At 34.5% G+C, this 19,905-nt stretch overlaps 2 protein-coding genes across 3 annotated transcripts; both read left to right on the plus strand.

Moving 5' to 3' along the window:
* Positions 1–4,031: 4,031 nt before the first annotated feature.
* On the plus strand, positions 4,032–10,069 carry LOC130809728 (uncharacterized). 2 transcript variants are annotated; one of them, XM_057675508.1, is made up of 4 exons: positions 4,032–4,379; positions 6,213–6,309; positions 9,194–9,248; positions 9,597–10,069. In XM_057675508.1, the coding sequence occupies exons 1-4, from the start codon at positions 4,194–4,196 to the stop codon at positions 9,802–9,804; spliced, it is 546 nt and encodes a 181-aa protein (XP_057531491.1). In that variant the 5' UTR covers positions 4,032–4,193; the 3' UTR covers positions 9,805–10,069. The 2 variants fall into 2 exon arrangements, with proteins under 2 accessions (XP_057531491.1, XP_057531490.1); XM_057675507.1 differs by having other exon boundaries at positions 4,032–4,285.
* A 4,479-nt stretch (positions 10,070–14,548) lies between these two features.
* On the plus strand, positions 14,549–19,904 carry LOC130809733 (ribose-phosphate pyrophosphokinase 1). Its single transcript, XM_057675512.1, has 9 exons — positions 14,549–14,731; positions 14,991–15,155; positions 16,375–16,623; positions 17,167–17,310; positions 17,727–17,894; positions 18,131–18,200; positions 18,788–18,869; positions 18,968–19,127; positions 19,398–19,904. The coding sequence occupies exons 1-9, from the start codon at positions 14,621–14,623 to the stop codon at positions 19,434–19,436; spliced, it is 1,188 nt and encodes a 395-aa protein (XP_057531495.1). The 5' UTR covers positions 14,549–14,620; the 3' UTR covers positions 19,437–19,904.
* Position 19,905: the final 1 nt, after the last annotated feature.

Here is a 19,905-nt window from a genome sequence, read left to right on the forward strand (position 1 = left end):
CAATGAAAAAAAATTAGTATAAAAAAACTAAATCCCTAAAACATAATGAAGTTGAAGAATTTAAATTAAGCTTGAAAAAATAATACCTTGAAGAACAATATAAGAATGTTCGATAATAAAGTTTGAAGTTTGAAGAATGTTTTGAAGAATGTTCGATGTTTGAAGTTTGATAATGAACAAGAGAAGTTTGAGAGAATTCTGGAATGGAACGGCTGTTTGAAGAAGATGATGATGTTCTATGTTTGAAGAAGATTAAGGGTTTGAAGAATTCTGGAAAGTTTGATAATGTTCGATGATGTTTGAAGAAGATGAAGTTTGAAGAATTATAGTTTATGAATGAAACAGAAGAACTGCTGTGCGTATGTTTGAAGAACTGCTGTGCGTGCGTTTGTTTTAAGCGTTTGTTTTGAAGAATGAAACAGAAGCTTAAGGGTTATATTATGAAAATATAAACGTTAGAGCAAATGCTAAGGCGCCATTTTGAAACCCTATTTGCTGCGGTCAATAAGATAAACCGCAACAATTAATGCTGATGAATTTTAAAGGTTATTGAATAAGGGTTATTTGCTGCGGGTAATGAAGAACCGGAGCAATTAAATGTGATTTTTTGCTGCGGGCATATACCTAACCGCAGCAATTGAAGCTGCTCATACGTATTTGCTGCGGTTAAGTCCCAAAACCGCAGCAATTAATGTTTTCTTTTTTTTTCTAATTCTTTTTCCTACTTATTGCTGCGTATGTACATAAACCGCAGCAAATGATTAGCAGCAAATATGTTTTTTTCCACTAGTGTGTGAACTAAGGATATTTAGGTAAAAAAGATTGACAAAAATAGAAATGAGACAACTAAAAAGACTTTGTCAAATAAGGAAATGGGACAACTAAATTGGTTCGGAGGGAGTATTATCTAATCCAAATCCTAATTATTACTGCGCTAATCGAGCCAAACCCGTCCTCATGGGTCGTCCCATGAACAGCACCAAGTGATCCCCCCAACCTAGTAAAGATTAGGGATGGTCATGGGTCCAGGACCCTGTAGCACTCGCCCCGGACCCGCCCCTTTTATAAGGGTCTGGGTCTTAATTTTTGAGACCCGTCAGATTCGGGTCCGAGTCTGGATCCAAAATTTTTTTGACGGGTCCGGGTCCGGGTCCTAAGGTGAAGACCCGGACCCGGACCCAGACCCTAAACTTTTAAATTTTAAATTTTATATTTTTGAATTCTGATATTATGAATGGATGGCGTGGGCCATTCTCATTCTCAAATCTCAAATCCAGTACATTAGGCAAGCAAGGCAAGCAGGATCCAGGAAGCACTAGCAGCCTCGAAAAGTCGAAAACCCTAATTTTCCTTTCTAGTTTCTCTTCTCCTCTAACCTCGTCCTCTAGTCCTCCGCCTCTGCGACATCACCATCGCCATAGCCATCGCCAGCCGTCTACTCCGCTTCAGTGGAGACTCCAGGTATTTCATTTCTTTAATTTTTCTTTGTAATGTGTTGAAGATTATAAAGATATACCAGTGGCCTACTAGGTATTAATCTTCTCCATTTCTTGTTCTAGAATCATCTGACTTGTAATATATTTTGTGGGATCTCAAGAAACTGACTTGTTTAAATTTTGCATGTTGATCTTAATATTCTTGATTTGAAAATTTGGGTCTTTTGAAACTATAAGTGGGTCTTGTTTACTTTGCACTTTTATTTTTCTTTATTGGGATCTATTTTTTTAATTTCATTTTGTTAGCTTAAAAGTCTTCTCTTTCATTATTAGGGTTTTCTGCTGCAAAAGGATTATGATATCAGTTCTTATTTAGATTGTATATGTATATATTCTGTAGTGCTAGTTATGATACTTATGAATGTTAATTTTTTTGATTTATATGTAAGTTTTAGCCTTTCTGTTTTGGAATGTTATAAGTTTTGTTTTCTTAAGTTGCTACTTCTTTGTAATTTTGAAGCATCAAATAGGACTGTGTCTGTATCACTGTATGCCCTCTTAATCTCTTATTCATCTCTTTTTTTCTCTTATATTAGTTTAATTTGGTGTAGTATTGTTTTCTTCATTTGATTTGATTTGAAAACAAATTTAGATTTATTGTTATGATTTTGATATGAAATCTATTGATTGAATAGGTGTTTAAATTTAGATTTATTGTCGTATAGTCGTATTCGTATAGATAATGGATGAAAATCAATCACAATGTACGTCCAAATCAGTGGCACAACCACAAAATGATTTTGGTATGGAGTCAAAAAATACATTGAATGTAGATGAAGAAGGGTTCGTTAATGATAATGATGATGGTATTCCAAGTTCTTGCACAAAAGATAAGGGAAGGAAAACAACCTCTGAGGCATGGAATTATTTTGTAAGAGAGGAAGTAAATTGTGTGATTAGAGCTGTTTGTAAGCATTATGGTGTTAGTCTAGTAACTGGTGGTAGTAGTGGAACTTCTCATCTCTTGAAACACGCAAAGAAAGTTTGTTCAGGAAGACATTTGAATCTTGCACGTGGTCAAACAATTTTAAGAGAAAGAAGGAATGTGATGGGTCAAGTTCTCTGGAATATAGTGGTAAAAGCAACCTTAAAGAGTTCGACCAAGAATTTTCGAGAAGGGAATTAGTTTCCATGGTTATTATGCACGAGTATCCATTGTCTATGGTGGATCATATTGGGTTTAGGAGGTTTGTTGAAAGCCTTAATTCCAATTTTAAGATGATTTCTAGGTCAACATTAAAGCGAGATATCATGAAGATGTTTAAAGAAGAAAAACTTTCTCTACATAAATTGCTCGATCATAATGAAAGTAGAATTGCAATCACTACTGATATGTGGACTGCAACCAACCAGAAGAAGGGTTACATGGTCATAACTTCGCATTTTATTGATAAACAATTGGTCTTACGAAATCGCACCTTAAGGTAAAATCTTACTTATTTACTCATGTAATCATGTTACTTTTAATTTTATCATTTATCCTTTGACTAAAACATATATTATGTTATTCTATATAGGTTTTGCTATGTGCCTTGTCCTCACACCGGAGATGTTATTGCAAAGGTAATGATGGATTGTTTGTCTCAATATTGTTTAGAAAATAAAATATCTGCTATTGTTGTTGATAATGCCACTACTAATGATGCAATGATGAAGATTTTAATGGATAAGTTTGAGAAAAGGTTTTTGATGCTTGAGGGTGATCTTTTGCATTTACGTTGTAGTGCTCACATATTGAACCTAATAGTTCAAGATGGATTAGGGGTTATTAGTTCTGCAATTGAAAAAGTTCGTGATTGTGTGTCTTTTTGGATGTCAACTCCTAAAAGAATTGAAAATTTTGAAGAGGCTTGTCGTTTTTTGGACTTAGTTAACATTAAAAGACCTAGTCTTGATTGTAAAACAAGATGGAATTCAACCTACTTCATGCTTAAAAGTGTTTTGCCGTGTAAAGATGTGTTTTCAAGGTTAAGGGGAGTGAATAAAAAGATGAATTTTGTTGTTCCTAGTGATAAGGATTGGGAATTAGCTAAGCTTGTTTGTGATAAGTTAGAAATTTTTTACAGTACAACTAATGTTTTTTCTGGAAGAAAGTTTATCACTATCAATCTTTTTTTCCGAAGGGTTTGTGAGATTAAGCTTGCTATGGGTAGGTGGTTACAAAGTGATGTTGAAATTATTAGATTGATGACAGAAAATATGCTTGAAAAATTTGACAAGTATTGGGAAAATATGTGTGAACTTTTGGCTATTGCTACTATCTTAGACCCGAGAAATAAAATGGATTGTGTGGAGTTTTATTTTAGGAAGTTTTTTGATGTATAAGACCCATTAACGACCCTAGACCCTGTCAGACCCGTAGGGTCCGGGTCCGGGTCTGAAAATTTTAGACCCTTAGGATCCGAATCCGGGTCTGAATCCAAAAAAAATAGAGTCCGAATCCGAGTCTGGCCAAACCCGCTCCAGACTGAAGATTGATAGGAGTACATAGGAGTAGGCTCTTGTAGGATATTAGAACTTGAGAAATTAAAAAAATAAACCCTTCCTCTAGAGTCTAGATATAACACCAGCTGTTGCAGCTGAGGCAAACCATCAGGCAGACAATGATCCCGATGCGTGCATTTCAAATGCCAAGAACAGTAACAATAAGTCCCATGTTGAGCTTAGCTTCTTTAAATTCAAATTCAGATTCAATCAATGGAAACCCACATGATTTTCTTCCTCAAAAACCACTTACAAACTCTCTTCATCTTTCCCTTCCCAAACCTTCCTTTCTTGTCCGCACCCAGGTATATTAATCCCTCTTTTCTGGGTTCAATTTTGTTTGTAATCAAAGCTTACAACCTCATATATAAGACCCAAGATTTACAACTGCATATAGAAGTGAGACTTTTAATTAACCCAGAAGAGAAATCTTTGTTCTTTTATCTTTGATTTTTGGATTGTGATGTTCATTGGTTTGATTTGTGAATTGTGATTATTGAATGTGTTGAGTGTTTAGAATTAATGTTTCTTCCTGGGTTTTCAACAAGTATTTGTATTTGTGTTTCAGCTTTTGTTGGGATGAGTTATCCCACATCGATAAATTGAAAATGGTGTGCACACTTTATAAGCTATAAGCTATTAGAGACCTTCTTCTCATTGAAAATGGTATATATCTCCTTGGCTTATAAAGTGTGTGCACTTGTGTCCCCCCGTTAATATGCTGGCATTAACAATAAGTCCAGCCTAATTTAACATGGTATCAGAGCCGATGGTTAGAGCCGATGGTTCGATCAATAATTTAAAAAATGGTAGGTTCGAAAAGAATGGCGTTCCTACCCTAATTGATTACTCCCACATGCGAACTTGACGGGGGTTCGCATGTGAGGGGTGTTGGGATGAGTTATCCCATATCGATAAATTGAAAATGGTGTGCACACTTTATAAGCTATTAGAGACCTTCTTCCCATTGCCATATGGTTTTGGGATGGTATATATCTCCTTGGCATATGAAGTGTGTGCACTTGTGTCCCCCGTTAATATGCTGGCATTAACAATAAGTCCAGCCTAATTTAACAGTTTTGGTAACGATTGTGGTTGTTATAATGGACAATTTCAGTTTGAACTTTATTTCTTTTTTAAAGCTTAGACTGAGATATGCTGAACTGAAAATAAATCTTTGTTCTTTTACCTCTGTTTTTTTGGGTTATGACGTTCAGTTGTTTAATTTGTTGATTATTGATGATGTTTCTGAGTGCTAAGAATTGTTGTTTATGTTCTAAGCTTTTGGTTGAGTTAGTTTTTTTTGACATATATGTAAGAGCCAACATGACAAGGGGTCAAGGATTCGAATTTCACCCACTTTCCATTTAAATTGGAATATTCGCACCAGGTACGAGATGGTAGGTGTTGTATCCACACTGCTAGCCCAAGGGGCTCTCGGGCGCGTGTTAGAGTGTATAACATATCCTAAGTCCTTAACCATCGGTAAGCTTTTGGTTGACAATTTATTCATGGGTTTTGTAGCAACAAGTAATAGTATATATGTGAAAAGAATAATAAGCTGATGGTTGAGGCTTGGGTGGAAGTGTGGATGCAGCACAGACATATGAGGATGTATATTCCACTTTAAATGAGGGGTGGTTGAGATTTGAATACTGTGTTTGTATTACCTTGTTCATCATATCAAACTTACATTTATACAAGGTCTAGACTAGCTATAAAAGGCAGTCAGTAATTAGATAATCAATTACATAATTTTTCTCCTTATTTTACGTGTATTATTTCCTACAATATGTTTAATTGTGATTATGTTTTGTGACAATGGAAGAACTTCAGTTTGAACTTTTTGTTTCTTAAGCTTGGCCTGAGCTGAGCTACACTTAAAACCAACTTGAGTCTTGAACTGAGTAAAAATATTGAGAAGGTTGCTAGTATGAGGAACTCATCATTGATCTTGGATATCCAAAAATGTATTCATTTTAGATTTTTGGTCCGTTTTTCAGTAGAAATTGCCATTTTCAAATTTTCTTTAAAAACTTTTAGCATTAAAAAGTGACAAGTGCATCTGACATAAGATCATATCATATATGGCTTGTTTTGTTATAATGGTAAGTTCTTGTACAGCTTTAGTCTTTAGTTCTACATTCACCTTGAGGCATTGAATCAGTGTGACCCTTTTAATTGACCAATTATGTAAGGGAATTAGTTCATAATTCCAATTTTTTTTTATAGTCAAATGTTCGGATAGAGAAAAGAAGAAAACCGGAGCCATCCTGCGTTGTTTGTGAGGGAAGTGGAAGAGTTGATTGTTATCATTGTCATGGAAAAGGTACATTCCGTTTCCTTGCTCCCTATGTCTCTTTTGCATCCCTATGTTTCATAATCAGTAGATACCTGATGATATTTTTTAGATGTTATATACAAGGAACTAGGAAATATGAAGTTCACATAACTCTAAAAATTTGTCATTTACATTCCTCGAGTTGAGGGGCTCCCTTCGATCACGACCTCCTTGTGATGAGGGTACTGGTCTGCCTTCTTTCCCTACCTCTTCAGATCCTGTCATGGGCGGGACTCATTGGGTTGATGATGATGATGCTTGTAAAATAAAAAACACCGGACATGACATGTTATGAAGAATAAGTTTTTGTTTATGGGGGGAAAATCATTCGAGGATATCATCAAATGTTAATAAGGTCACTGAAAGTTTGCATCTGCTGGATGAATATGAGAGGGGAGAACACCAATTCTCATCTGCTACTATATGATGCTAATGAGAAGTTGGGAATTTTTATCCAGTAAACAATTAAAATCGGGATATACTAGTAAAATAACGAATGTACAATAATATAATACAACAACGTCAAAGCCTTAATCACAAAAGATTTGAGAATTACAAATCTATGGAAAATTTTGCATCACTTGGTAAGTGCCAATTATACTTGCGTTGATCCATGAAGCATCATACTTCTCGACTGAACTGATGTAGGGTTAGTAGAATTGAACATACTTTTCTGAATTTGAAATCGTGAAGAAAACTGTTGGAAATTAGATGGAACTAGTATAACATGATTCGCCAGTTAATTCGCTTTTTGAATTCGCGATTCACTCAAAATAACCCTAAAATAGCTCAAAACTAACCATAATTCGCTTTTTTTTATTCACGATTCACAAGGAGATTAGTGAATCACGTGACAGTGGATGGAACCGTTGGAAGTGTATGGCTCTATGCTTGTTTCAACAACACTTCAAAATCTAAATCCGAAATTCCCAAGTCCCAAATATATAAGGTGCAATGTTTGTTTAAGAACATAAAACTTTCCTTCTTTGTTCTCTGCGGAAGTAGAATGGTAGCTATATTAGACTCGAGCTATGTGCAGCAATTGGTGCTGAAAACTGCTCTTACTAACAGCTTTCTGGTATGAATAGTGTGTTTGGTTTGCATTTGGTTGATCTTGGATTTTAATCAAACTGGAACCAGGCCGCTGTTGTTAAATTTTGTGAACTATTTTAAGTCTGATGTTTGAAATGTTAAACCATCTGATATCCTTGACCTATGTTACTTGGACTCTTCATTTTCCTTCACGTACCCGTGCCCAATTCTTGATGCTCAGACATTGGCATGGCACTTAGACACTCCATTTTAGGCGTAAAATTGAATATTTAGACTAGAGGTATTCATTCTGGTAATCGGGTCGGTTTCGGATGGGTGTCATTCGATTCGGTTGTATTTCGGATCGGTTATATTTCGGATGCGTGTTGCGACGGGTCATACTCGGGTCGGGTCGGTTAGTGACGTTTCGGTTGAAGATCGGTTATTCGCAATATCGGGTTAGCATCAGTTCGGTGTCGTTTGAAGTACGTGTTGAATTTCAATCGATCTCGGGTTGTCATCGGTTAATAATTGGTTCGGTTTTACCGGATACAAATCGGGTTCGGGTATTTTTCAAGTAGAATTCGGCCACGAATTGCGAATTACTAATTACTATTGATCGAGTCAGTATCAGATTAAGTTGTTAGTCATTTTTTAATAGATGATAAGGTTGTTTTACTTAAAGCAAAATAGTGAAGATGCAAATCAATTAGTGATTATTATTATATATGGTTACTTTTACTTGTTTGACCGGAAAAAAAACTATAAAGTTCTATCAATTTTCATATAATTCGATTAAAAGTAGTTAAATAAACATTGACCATTGATTATTAACTTTAAATATATAAAACCATGTTTTTATAAAATTTATTTTATTAAAATATTTGTGACTTTATTAGAAAAACTAATAAGATGATTGAATATGAGTCAATCATACTTCTATGTAAAAAATTAGTTTAGGTTTACAGCAGTTCGATCTAAACTTCGTTCGGGTTAAGTCGGTTTTAGTCGGATCGAGTTTGGTTTTGAGCATGATTCGGGTCGGATATGACTCGGATCGGTCATTATTAAGTTCGGGTAATCTCGGTTAACAGTTACGTGTCGGTTAGAATAATCGATTACAGCTCGGGTTCAGTTTTCTCATTTTTCAATTGTCAACCGGTTCGGGTATAGCTTTGGATCGGGTAATGTCGGTTCGATAAACCTAAAAAAGGAACACATTTTCGAGTCGGTTTACTTTCGATTTCGAATCGGATTTTCGGGTCGGGTCACTTTTGAACAGCTCTAATTTAGACGTATCCGATACTTGGACACATGTCAGTATCCAACATTAGTACCCGAGTCCAAGTAACATAGTCCTTGACTGTCAGTTTAGTCATAGTTTGAAAATGCAGATTAGCTAAAAGGTTAAACTGAGGTTCGAACCCGTGACTTCTGATACCAGGTCAAAGAACGAACTCAACCAAAAGCTTAAACTAATGGTTAACGCCCCAGAACATCTTATTTACTCTAACATAAACGATATGGAGATTATCGACGTATAACAGGTATCAATCTGGAGAGTTGGACTTAGGCTTAACTGTTTTTTTGGAGTTTCGAATAGAGCTTTTTCTTGCTTCATTTCTTACTTTATGGTGTGTACATTTGGAGAAATTTGTCACATTTCCTAAAATAGAATAAATCTTGGTTGATTTCCAAACATACCTGTGTTGCTAAGTTGTGGATATTCCTAATATTCTTAATCATTTCTCTTTTTTATTTGATTGTGTTTCTTAAGAAATCCAATCTGCATCCCCCTAAAGCTGCAGGCTAAGAAACACATTTTTCTTTCAAAGTACAGGCAGGATAAATTACACTGAACTATCGATGCTTCCAAAAGGTGAATGGCCAAAATGGTAAGCTATCTTCCACTTCCCTCGCCATAACAATTAGGCCCCAACAATTAGGCCCGAGACAAAATCAATTTGTCCCTTTTTTCATTGGGCCAAAGATTTATGGTTCTTTGGTCTCGAATCATAATGGAATACATTAAGATGGCGTACTAAATCAGTGTTCTATTATGTGAAGTTGTTGAATGATATCTGCTACAAAGGGTCAATCGGAAACAACCTCTTTGTTATAAGTAACAAGGGTCAGGTTGTGTACATCCGACCCCGCAAACCCAGCTTAGACAGGAGCCACTTAGTGGCATTAGGTTAATGGAATATTGTTGTCGAATCAATTTGAGGAATCCGTTGTTTTAGGTGCAAGATATGTGGTGGCAGTGGACTTGGGCATTGCACCCGTTGCCTCGGAACAGGCGAGTACAGGGATATTATGGGCTTTCATTTCATGAAGAGAGAATCCGACCACCCTCCAAAGCACACAGTGCATCAAAATGAAGAAAACGCTGAGCGTCTTACTGCTGCAGATTTACTTCTCTCGCAAAGCCTGTCGGAATCAGAAAAGTAATCAGTGAGCATGTAACTGTAGGTTGTTATAGAATGTAGTTTGTGTTCGTGATGAATGAACTTGCGAAAACGATTGTACATAAGTTGAAAGGTCTTTAAAAGCTTTTCATTTGCTAGCAATATGTTAATAGTCCAATTTCTTCTACCCGTTCGTATGTTCATCATTCACTCTCTTCATTATCGTCTTGGAATGACTATGTTCGTAGTGACTCGAAGTTGTTCTTCAATCTTTGATTCTTAATAAGAGTACTTAAGATTGTCTCTTTACTCTTGCATTTTGTTTTTCTCAAAACATCCTATAATTTAGCTAACGTTGGAGGTTTGGTGCACAAAAAGAGTAGGTGGTGGTGCAAAATTCACAAGGTTCAAATCATTTAAGACAAAGTCTTGTATGACTTGGTCCTGTGGATCAACTTTAAAAGTATTATTAAAATATTATGTATTTTTATTTGACTAGTTAATTAAGTATAATCATTAAGAAATATTTGCTATTATTAGGTTGTCCACACGATAAAAAATATAAATATTGTAGTTATATATTACTCTTTATCAACTTAAATTCTCCTATTTCTCCCCAAACACCCTACATTTATGATCAAAGGAATTAAAGAATGAGCATGACATGAATATTGAGATAGTGTTACATTATATATTTGCAAAAATTGGGAAGAAGTTTTTTTAAAGGAGAAATAGAGTCATTTAGGTCAGATTTTGATAGTCATGTGCAAGGCAATTTTTAGTCTAAAGTAATATTTTTTTCATATACAAAACATTAATCAATTTTTTTTTAAAAAAAAATTCTATAAAAATTTGCAACAAGTTTTGTATGAGATTGTCTCATCATGAAACGAAACCATATAATTAAAACATTTTTTTAATTGATCACTTTAAAATTGTAAGTGATAAGTTACAAATGATCATTCTAAAACTGTAAAAAATATCACTTCAAACTATAATGATCACCTTAAGATTATAAGTGATCACTTTAAGACAATAACTTTATATTAAGTCAATTCAATATAGGTTGACTGATTTTGGAAAAATTTATAGGCTTTTTATTTTTAAAGTTTAATTGTTAGCATTTTTCATGTAATTATAATTATAAACGCCAATTCTTTATGGAGGTCGTCTCATCGTGAGACGAGTTTAACTGAATCAGCCCAAACTATTTAAAAAAGAAAGCTATTTTCTATAAAGTGTGAATTCAGATTTTTATTGTTTTTGTTGTTTTTTACTACTGGGTTGCTCGTATGAACCCGTTTCACGGTGAGATGGTCTCATACGATACGCTGAATTATACTCCCTCCTCATTTCCTTATTATGTAATTTCATCTTAGTTCTCCCAATTTTTTTTTGACATTGGTTTTTTTACCAAATTATTTGTATCTCCCATGTGATATTACAAAAATACCCTCACTTACCTAACTAATCTAATCTAATTAATTCACTAACCCTAATTATCCCCCTAACTATTCCCTCCCTTTCTATTAAATCTAACCTCTCCCCATTCCTTTATTGACCTACACTAAAACCCTAATTTTTCGATTGTTGTTCATCTTCCTTCTGAGTGTCTCTTCATCTTCATTGTTAAGGATGAAGTTCTGCATCTTCCTCCTCCAGTGACCTACATTAAAATCCTAGATTTATTATTATTATTATTCATTTTCGCCTCTCTCTCCTCTGATTTGGGTTTCTTTGATCTGAGTCTGTTCTTTATCCTTATAAATCAGTTTCCCCTATCTCTTCTTTGATCAGTCTTTATAGATCTGGATTTGTACGATTATAGTGTCCCATTTAATATGCAAAAGTGTTGGTGCTGCTTCCGTTTATACTTGATTTCTTGGTGTTTCTGCTACTACATTTGATGCTTTTGTTGGTTCTGTTTAGACCTGATCAAACATCGGGCCGGGGCGGAAGGAAAAACAGCCCATTGATGCGGGCCGGGTTGAAGTGTGGGCCTAAAAGTTCTTGCTCAAACCCGTAATATGCGGGCCTATGTTATATATTATTTATACATAATTAAAAACACAAATTACAAATAAATGAAATAAATAAATACAATTGTTACATATTATACATAATTTAAATCACAAATTACAAATAATTCAAATAAACAAATATAAAATAATCAAAATATGTAACTAATTAACGATTCGACAATCGTCATCTTCACGATCTACCTCTTCTTCCTCCTCTTCAGCCTTAAAAATGGTAGACCGAACTTGATGCAATATGAAAAAAAGTGTTAGCATATGAAATAATCAAAATATGTAACTAATATATATGACGCTTGGATAAACACTTGGCTAAATATCTCATGATCTATACACTATATATAATACATGAGATGAAACAATATATCAGAAACAAAAAAACACTTCCCATAAAAAAAATTGATCTAATGGAATTGCATCTAATCATAGCATAGGATTGCTATTATGTTAGTTCTCCCTCAGTTGCTGTTATTACTACAGCAAGTAATTGCATCTAATCATCTAATGGAAGCCTTTTGGGCCGGGCCGGGCTAACCCGCGGGCCAAACGTCAATCCTAAATCTGTCCCAAAAATATTCGGACCACTTTTTTTTGCCCAAACCCGCCCATTGGGCCATATTTTGGTACCCAAACCCTCACTTTTTCAGAGCGGGCCTCCCATGATCAAGTATAATTCTGTTGTTGCCTCTTCTATTTGGTGAAAAAATCTTCATCATTGATTCCCAAGTAAAATAAAATAACTTCAAACATACTTTTTCTACCTTTGTATTCAAGTAACGCAGTGACTCGTAAATTATTTCCTTTCTTAAACCCAAATAATCTAGAATTCTTCCTTCCCTTGTAAGTTTAGCCTTAACCAATTGTAAATTATTATAAGCCAATTTTTAAAGTTGCAATGCTTGCATAGACCTAAAAAAATCCTAAGTCCTAGACATTCACATCTGGAGAATTAGGGGGTTGTTGGACTATTTTTATCATTTAGTAATAGTTTAATTGCATTGGTGTGCTTTCGAATGAACTTCTTCTTTTTCCATCTTCATACTATGCTTTGACTAATACCCATAGCCCTTGTACATGTTGTTTGACCATTTTTTTTTTTGCTTTTTCAAGCCCCTTGGTATTATCAAAGATGATTTCATCTCTTGATTTCTTCCCAATCCTCTTGTTGTTGACATTAATTGGAAATGCATTTTGTTGTTATTGTTGTAGCTTAACTTGTCCTCAAGTCCTTGATATTATCACAAGTCCTTGATATTATCATCCTACTGACTTTGTATTTCTTTGACATCTCACCCAGTACTCCATGTGTTGGCTAGCCTTTACTATTGACTGACAAAAATAATTAATGCATTATTTGTTTCCTATTATAATTATCTAATTCTCTTGATTTTTCCATCTTAATAAATGTATTTTGTTTGTGGAGTTAATAAATGTTGATTGTTGGTGGAGTTAATACATGTGATTGTTCCTTTATAAAGGGACTTAATGAGGTTTTTAGAGCTAGTTTCATTTGTGGTTCTATTTTGGTATTTGGCGTCATTATGATTTTTTAGTTCTTTTTTGATCCTTCTAAAATTCTTGCTTCTAATATATTGTGGCGCCTTTTTGATGTTTTGGTTTTGTTTTGGTCCTTCTAAAATTGTTGTTTTTGATATATTGTGCTGCCATTAGGCCTGTTTAAAAAAACTCTACCCGGTTGATCTAACCCGTCAACCTGTATCTTAAATGGCGGGTCATAAAATCAAAAAAATTATAAATTCCGAGTCGAGTTATGGGCCGCAAATTAATTTACAACGGATACCCGTTGACCTGTTTATTATATATTTGTATTTTTTATTTACACTACTGTCTTGCAAACTAATTGCTTAGTGCTTAACCTATTGACATATACTTATGTACTATCCAATTATCCATTTACTACCTGAAATTGGTTGCACTTTCTTCTTAATTGTTTCTTACTAACTGGCAGTTGCTTCGTTGCAATTAGCAAATGCGCACCTTACTGTCAGACTTCTTCATTTTTAAAGTAATTTCAGTAATTCTTGATCAATACTCAAAAATTGTGAACTATCTAATAATTTCAGTAATTTCTTCAATGCTAAAAAATGTGGCGAATAAAATCGGGTACCCGGTGTCTGGACCCGATTTATCCGATTAGTGAGGTATCCGGTCTTGCGGTTACCCGGTTATGAACACCCATAGCTGCTATTTTGATTTTGGTTATTAAATTTTTGCTTAAGTGTTTTGACGCCATTCTGATTTTGGAATTTTGTTTTGATGAATCCTTGATTCTGATATGGGAGATAATTTTAGTTTATGATGGCTTTAATTTAAAATCAAATTATTGATTTTTTTTAGTTAATTAATCATTATTAAACGCTAATCATACTGTCTTTGTTTTTTAAATCTGAAGTTAATGAAAGATTTAATATTCGCATGCCTAAGTGGTGAGAAAGTTGTTCATTATCGGTTGTTGTTCAAAAACCGTTGAAGAAATTAAGGAAGAATTGAAAAATTAGTTTAGTTTATATTTTGAGCGTATAATTTTAAATTTTGTAATTTTTGTAATTTTATTGAAGAACATTTATGGTGTGTTAATCAAAAAATTAGAAAATGTAATTTTGTCAATTTTCCCTCTAATTTGATTGAATTGAAGAAAAACTATTTTAATAAGATAAAACGAGAAAAAGATTAGTAATTAATCTATTTATTAAGATACTCCAACTAATGCCTTTTAAGTGGTCCCTGCAAATTCATGCCAAATACAAAAGAGATAACCCTACTCTATACTCCTCATTTCTCTCTCCTCTTGTATCATCAACAATGGCGTCTTTACTTCTCAATCCATGTCCTAATACTACATCTAATTTCACCCCTCTTCAATTTCCCCTGTCAAATCACTTTTCTCACAAAACCCCAGCTCGAATTTCCATTGTAAATCTTCTTTTGTTTTATTTCCTCTCTTTCCTATCTCTTGTTTTGTATTAGGTTTTGATCTTTTATAGTATATTTTTACTTGATTTTTGTAGTCTTTTAATTTGTGGGTTTTGATTTTTATTGTGTTTTAATTTGTGGGTTTTGAGTTTTATGAACAGAAATGTATTTTGGCTGAGCAATTGTCATTTATAGTATAGCTTTACATTTCTTGATTTTTATTGTATTTTAATTTGTGGGTTTTAATTTTTATGAGCAGAAATGTAATTTGGCTGAGCAATTGAAGAAGGTGGAAAATGGGAAACCACCTCCTTTTAGCTCCCAATCTTTTGGAATGAAGCAATTTGCATTGGAGAATACTATCAATCAGAATGATACCCGACTTCGGATTTTTTCTGGTACTGCCAATCCTGCTCTTGCTCAGGTAATTTATCATATTTTCTTCTATGTTTTGTGCTTAATCTTGTTAAATATTGGTTATTTCATGAATGGTTTTCTAGTTTAAGAAATGGGTTCATGTTTGATTGCCTTAATTAGACTGTTAATGATGCTGAACGAGCAACATTACCCCAATTCCACTAAAGTTCGTGTACCTAACTTACCTTTGTAATGATGAAAAAATTGTTCATGTGATTTGTGAACCCTTGATTGCAAACATGTATGAACTACTATGATGATGATTCTGACTTCTGAGAAGCTTACTTCTTTAAGGTTGGTTCACGTAAACGATCCCAAAGTTTTGGGGATTAAAGCTTTGGCATCATGTTGTTGTTGTGTCTTAACTACTTTTAAGTTTGTTGAGTTAAATATTCAAGCTCTTGATTGTGCTCTTCAAGATTGTGATACCGATTGAACCATCAAGAACTTGAATCTTAGAAGCAAGAATTGAAAGATCAATTTCATTGCTTGGAAATACTATAGAAGGGGTTGAATAGTGTATGATAGTTTTTGACTGTTTTTTGTTAGGACTTTTCATATGTCTCTATTTGTATTTATCTCATTCCTAGTGCTTCTTAGATACAATAGAATAATGTACTCCCTCCTTCCCCTTAAGTATCACTTGCTATTCTAATCTAAAAACACTTTTCTAAAGATAAACTAAAGATAGACAATACAACCATTTGATTTTGTAACTCACACAAATGGAGATTACTAAGAAAAGTAATCGAACGAGGCTAATAAATTCTATTAGCGAAGTCACTCTATAACTTGGTGAAAATGCTATTACAAAATTCCTAAAAAATAAAAATAGAAGGCTTTGAATTTTTTTTCTTCGAATTTCTGTAAAATTATAACTCATAATTTGATAGGTTGAAGATTAAATTGGTGAATGTTGGTGCTGTAGATGCCATAATTTTGAACCCACATTTATATAACAATTGTTTTGCACTTCTGTTTGTTGCTTACGTTCATTAGAATTGTAGTAGTGCTATTGGTCTTCAGTCAACAAACTAATGAAATTGCACATGATGTATGCTACCAAGGGTCAATCGAGAACAATCTCTCTGTTAATGTTATCACTAGTTGGGGTAAAGTTGTGTACATTCGATCCTCGTAATTCCACTCTAGGTGGGAGCTAATTGGGGTAACGGAATGGAACGTACTGAAGCAAGAACCTGATGACAGGATTTTTTTTCCGACAGGAAATTGCATGTTACATGGGTCTCCAGCTTGGGAAAATAAAGATCAAACGTTTTGCCGATGGTGAGATCTACGTTCAGTTGCAAGAGAGTGTCAGAGGTTGTGATGTTTTTCTAGTTCAACCCACATGTCCGCCTGCGAATGAGAACCTTATGGAACTTTTGATAATGATTGATGCTTGCCGGAGAGCATCAGCCAAAAACATCACTGCAGTTATTCCTTATTTTGGATACGCTCGAGCTGATCGAAAGGTATGCTGCCATATCATATTAGTATTAATTTCATTATTCAAAAATGCCTGAGTTGTTCTTTTGACAGTAAGAGATTTATTATGAGTATTAATTTCATTATTTAAAAATACCAGAGTTCTGTGTAAGAAAATAATTTTGTTCTCCTAGACTAAGCACATCACTATTAGTTAAAAGCTAAGTTTTTCTGGGTCTTAAATCTTAATTTATCGTTCTAAAGACAAGCATAGCTCATTTTAATGAATAATTAAGAACATAGTTATTCTTGGATTCACAATTCTTGACATTAGTTGTGTAAAACTGATTTTTTTAATTATGCTTATGCAATCAACTCTAAATATTTATTTCTCACTAGGAATTTGACGAACTTTTAATAATTACATACAAATTTCTCGCTTTAATCATCTCCTATTTGCCTCATGTGCTTTGTTTGGATCAAAAACTTGTTCCCTTCAACCAACTGAGATCTTTCCTCTAGAGAAAAGGGGAAACCTTTTTTAAATATTTTTATTTGTGCAATATCGTCTTTACATTTTTCTTTTTCAGACACAAGGACGGGAATCTATAGCCGCGAAACTTGTAGCCAACCTGATAACAGAAGCAGGTGCCAATCGAGTTCTTGCTTGTGATCTACATTCTGGGCAGTCAATGGGCTATTTTGATATACCTGTGGATCATGTATATGGTCAGGTAAGACTCGTAATCCTCACTGAGAGTGCGCTTCCTTTTTCTTTTTCCTTGGGTGCATAAAGTGGTGGCTATTTGATTCGTTCAAAAGTTTAATTTACCACCGACTGTTCTCAAAATGTTTGCATTTTAGCAATGCCTCTTCGAGGCCCCCCCACCCCCCCTCCCCCAATAAAAAGGGAGGTAGAGTCTATTTCACAAGTGCATGCGGATGACATCATCATTGTTAAGGATTTGAATTTTAGTCATTGATTGCCCTGAATCGTTAAGGAGTTAATTGTGTTTTTTTGGTGAATAGTTTTCTTTTTCTGATTTCATAACTATTTGATTTAATTGTTGTGGGTGAATCTCTAACTAATATTGATTGATGATATCGTTTTAGATGCTAATAACTTCTCTTAATATGTCCTCTATCGCAGCCTGTGATTCTTGACTACTTGGCAAGCAAAACAATTTGTTCAGATGATTTAGTTGTAGTTTCACCAGATGTTGGTGGAGTTGCAAGGGCTCGTGCTTTTGCTAAGAAGTTATCAGATGCCCCACTTGCCATTGTGGATAAGAGGCGCCATGGACACAATGTTGCGGAGGTAAGTCTTGAGGCTCTTATTATTTCTTCTAAACCTTGGGATAAATGATTTTAGTATATCATGTATAATTGCCTTTGGCTTAGCTGAATGACTTTCTTTACTCGCTTGGTATTCCTTTGCAATAGCTCAACTAATAAAATGAACATGGGTAATGCAATCATGTTATGTCTGAGGATTCCCTTTTATTTCATGTACTTATAGTTATACTCTTCTTAAATATTCTGAATGGCTTGCAGGTAATGAATTTGATCGGCGATGTTAAGGGAAAAGTTGCGGTAATGGTGGATGATATGATTGACACAGCTGGTTGGTTACATTCCTCCTTAAAATTGATATTCTTTCATCTTGTAGACTGAGAGAGTTAGCATGTCTCTGTAGCCAAGAAACACAAGCTTACTGCTTCATCTTTGCTGGTAGCATGTGTTTAAAGAAATTGCTTACTAGAATTTGCATGCTTTCACGTGAGAATAAGTTACTATTGTTCGAATTTTTCTTCTTGTATATAGATGTCAGGATTCTTTTACTATCTTTTACAAGGGAGAAAGAGTATAGGTAGCCGTCAACAACAATGCCGAAGCGGTAATCCCAAAAGATTGGGGTCGGCTACATAAACCAATAGATCAGTTCCACTAATCTTCTCCATTCATTTTGATTTCAGTCATCTCTATCTGTAAGCCTAAATCCTTTATATCTTTTCCCACTCATGCCTTCTAGGTCATCTTTGTCTTCCTTGCCCTCTTTTTAAGTCCTTTGAGTTTCAACTTTCTATCTTCTTTTTCGGAATTAAAATTGACTTTCCTCTCCTTCTCTTTTTGGCATTTTCTCTTAATGAGATCTTTGGTATTGAGATTTTGGTATTGATCTTTTGCTCCTGGTGCTGCTGTATTTTTTAGGTACAATTGCCAAAGGTGCAGCTCTTTTGCACCAAGAAGGAGCAAGGGAAGTGTATGCATGTAGTACACATGCCGTCTTCAGGTAAATACATTAGCACATAGTTTACACAATTACAAATAATTGAATGATGTAGTTGTATGTCGAAGATTCATGTGACTGATCTTTTTGTATGCTTCCAGTCCTCCAGCTATAGAAAGGTTGTCCAGCGGTTTATTCCAAGAAGTAATCATCACAAATACAATTCCTATCTCAGAAAAGAACTACTTCCCACAGCTAACAATATTATCCGTTGCAAACCTTTTGGGCGAGACAATTTGGCGCGTTCATGATGACTGCTCTGTGAGTAGTATATTTCAGTGAACTTCTGTATCATTCATGAACTCATGAATTTCCTGAATATTCAGTGATTCATTCATGAACTCATGAATTTCCTGAATATTGCTTAGTGTATATTTTCTATATCATGTATATGCTGCCATATATAATATGAGACATTTTGCATAAGCTCTGACTTGATACTTTTCAGCAATACCTTACATTTACCATTTTTGGGATAAGATTATTGGATAACGATATAATATGGCTTTGCTCCAAACAATTGGTTTTCAGGTTGGATTTGAACCTTACTCGAGCTTGGGGATCGATTAACTCGTCAGAAAAATTGCTATTGTCATCCTCCACGTAACTCTAATGTCATAAGCGTACTGGATTACTCGAGCATTCAAGTGGCTCCTTTCTCCTCTCCTCTTGTCTCCAAAATGCTCTGCGTTTTGTGTTGTGCATTCGTAATGATAATACGAGAAAATTTCTTTTTCCCTTATTTTTTGTGTGGATATTACAGCATATGAGGCGAGCGGGCAACATTTGGCTAGTTGTGTCGTAACTTGCCCATTGTAGCTTTGGATTTATGTATGTAGATTGTAGAGAATGTCTTTCAATTTTGTAGGATAGTATGCCGTTTTTAGTATGAAAAATTCTATAGTTGTGCTAACACAATGAAGTAGAATGATTGCATACAGATATCAGGGAATATGTACTTGTCTGTGAGGATGATTGTTCCTTTCATCACCTTGCTGCAATATCAGTTGAATTCAGTGTGAAAATTTTTGCTTTTTAT

Source organism: Amaranthus tricolor, chromosome 4 (assembly GCF_026212465.1).
Source record: "Amaranthus tricolor cultivar Red isolate AtriRed21 chromosome 4, ASM2621246v1, whole genome shotgun sequence".
Taxonomy (NCBI): domain Eukaryota; kingdom Viridiplantae; phylum Streptophyta; class Magnoliopsida; order Caryophyllales; family Amaranthaceae; genus Amaranthus; species Amaranthus tricolor.

What these genes read in the sequence shown, in the direction of transcription:
- LOC130809728 (XM_057675508.1), top strand. Translation starts at nt 4,194, where the DNA reads ATGGAAACCCACATGATTTTCTTCCTCAAAAACCACTTACAAACTCTC. An exon ending in ATTTACAACTGCATATAGAA is followed by an intron (nt 4,380 to 6,212) that starts GTGAGACTTTTA and finishes TTTTTTTTATAG; the next exon opens with TCAAATGTTCGGATAGAGAA. An exon ending in AAAGGTGAATGGCCAAAATG is followed by an intron (nt 9,249 to 9,596) that starts GTAAGCTATCTT and finishes CCGTTGTTTTAG; the next exon opens with GTGCAAGATATGTGGTGGCA.
- LOC130809733 (XM_057675512.1), top strand. Translation starts at nt 14,621, where the DNA reads ATGGCGTCTTTACTTCTCAATCCATGTCCTAATACTACATCTAATTTC. An exon ending in ACGCTCGAGCTGATCGAAAG is followed by an intron (nt 16,624 to 17,166) that starts GTATGCTGCCAT and finishes TTTCTTTTTCAG; the next exon opens with ACACAAGGACGGGAATCTAT. An exon ending in AGTACACATGCCGTCTTCAG is followed by an intron (nt 18,870 to 18,967) that starts GTAAATACATTA and finishes GTATGCTTCCAG; the next exon opens with TCCTCCAGCTATAGAAAGGT.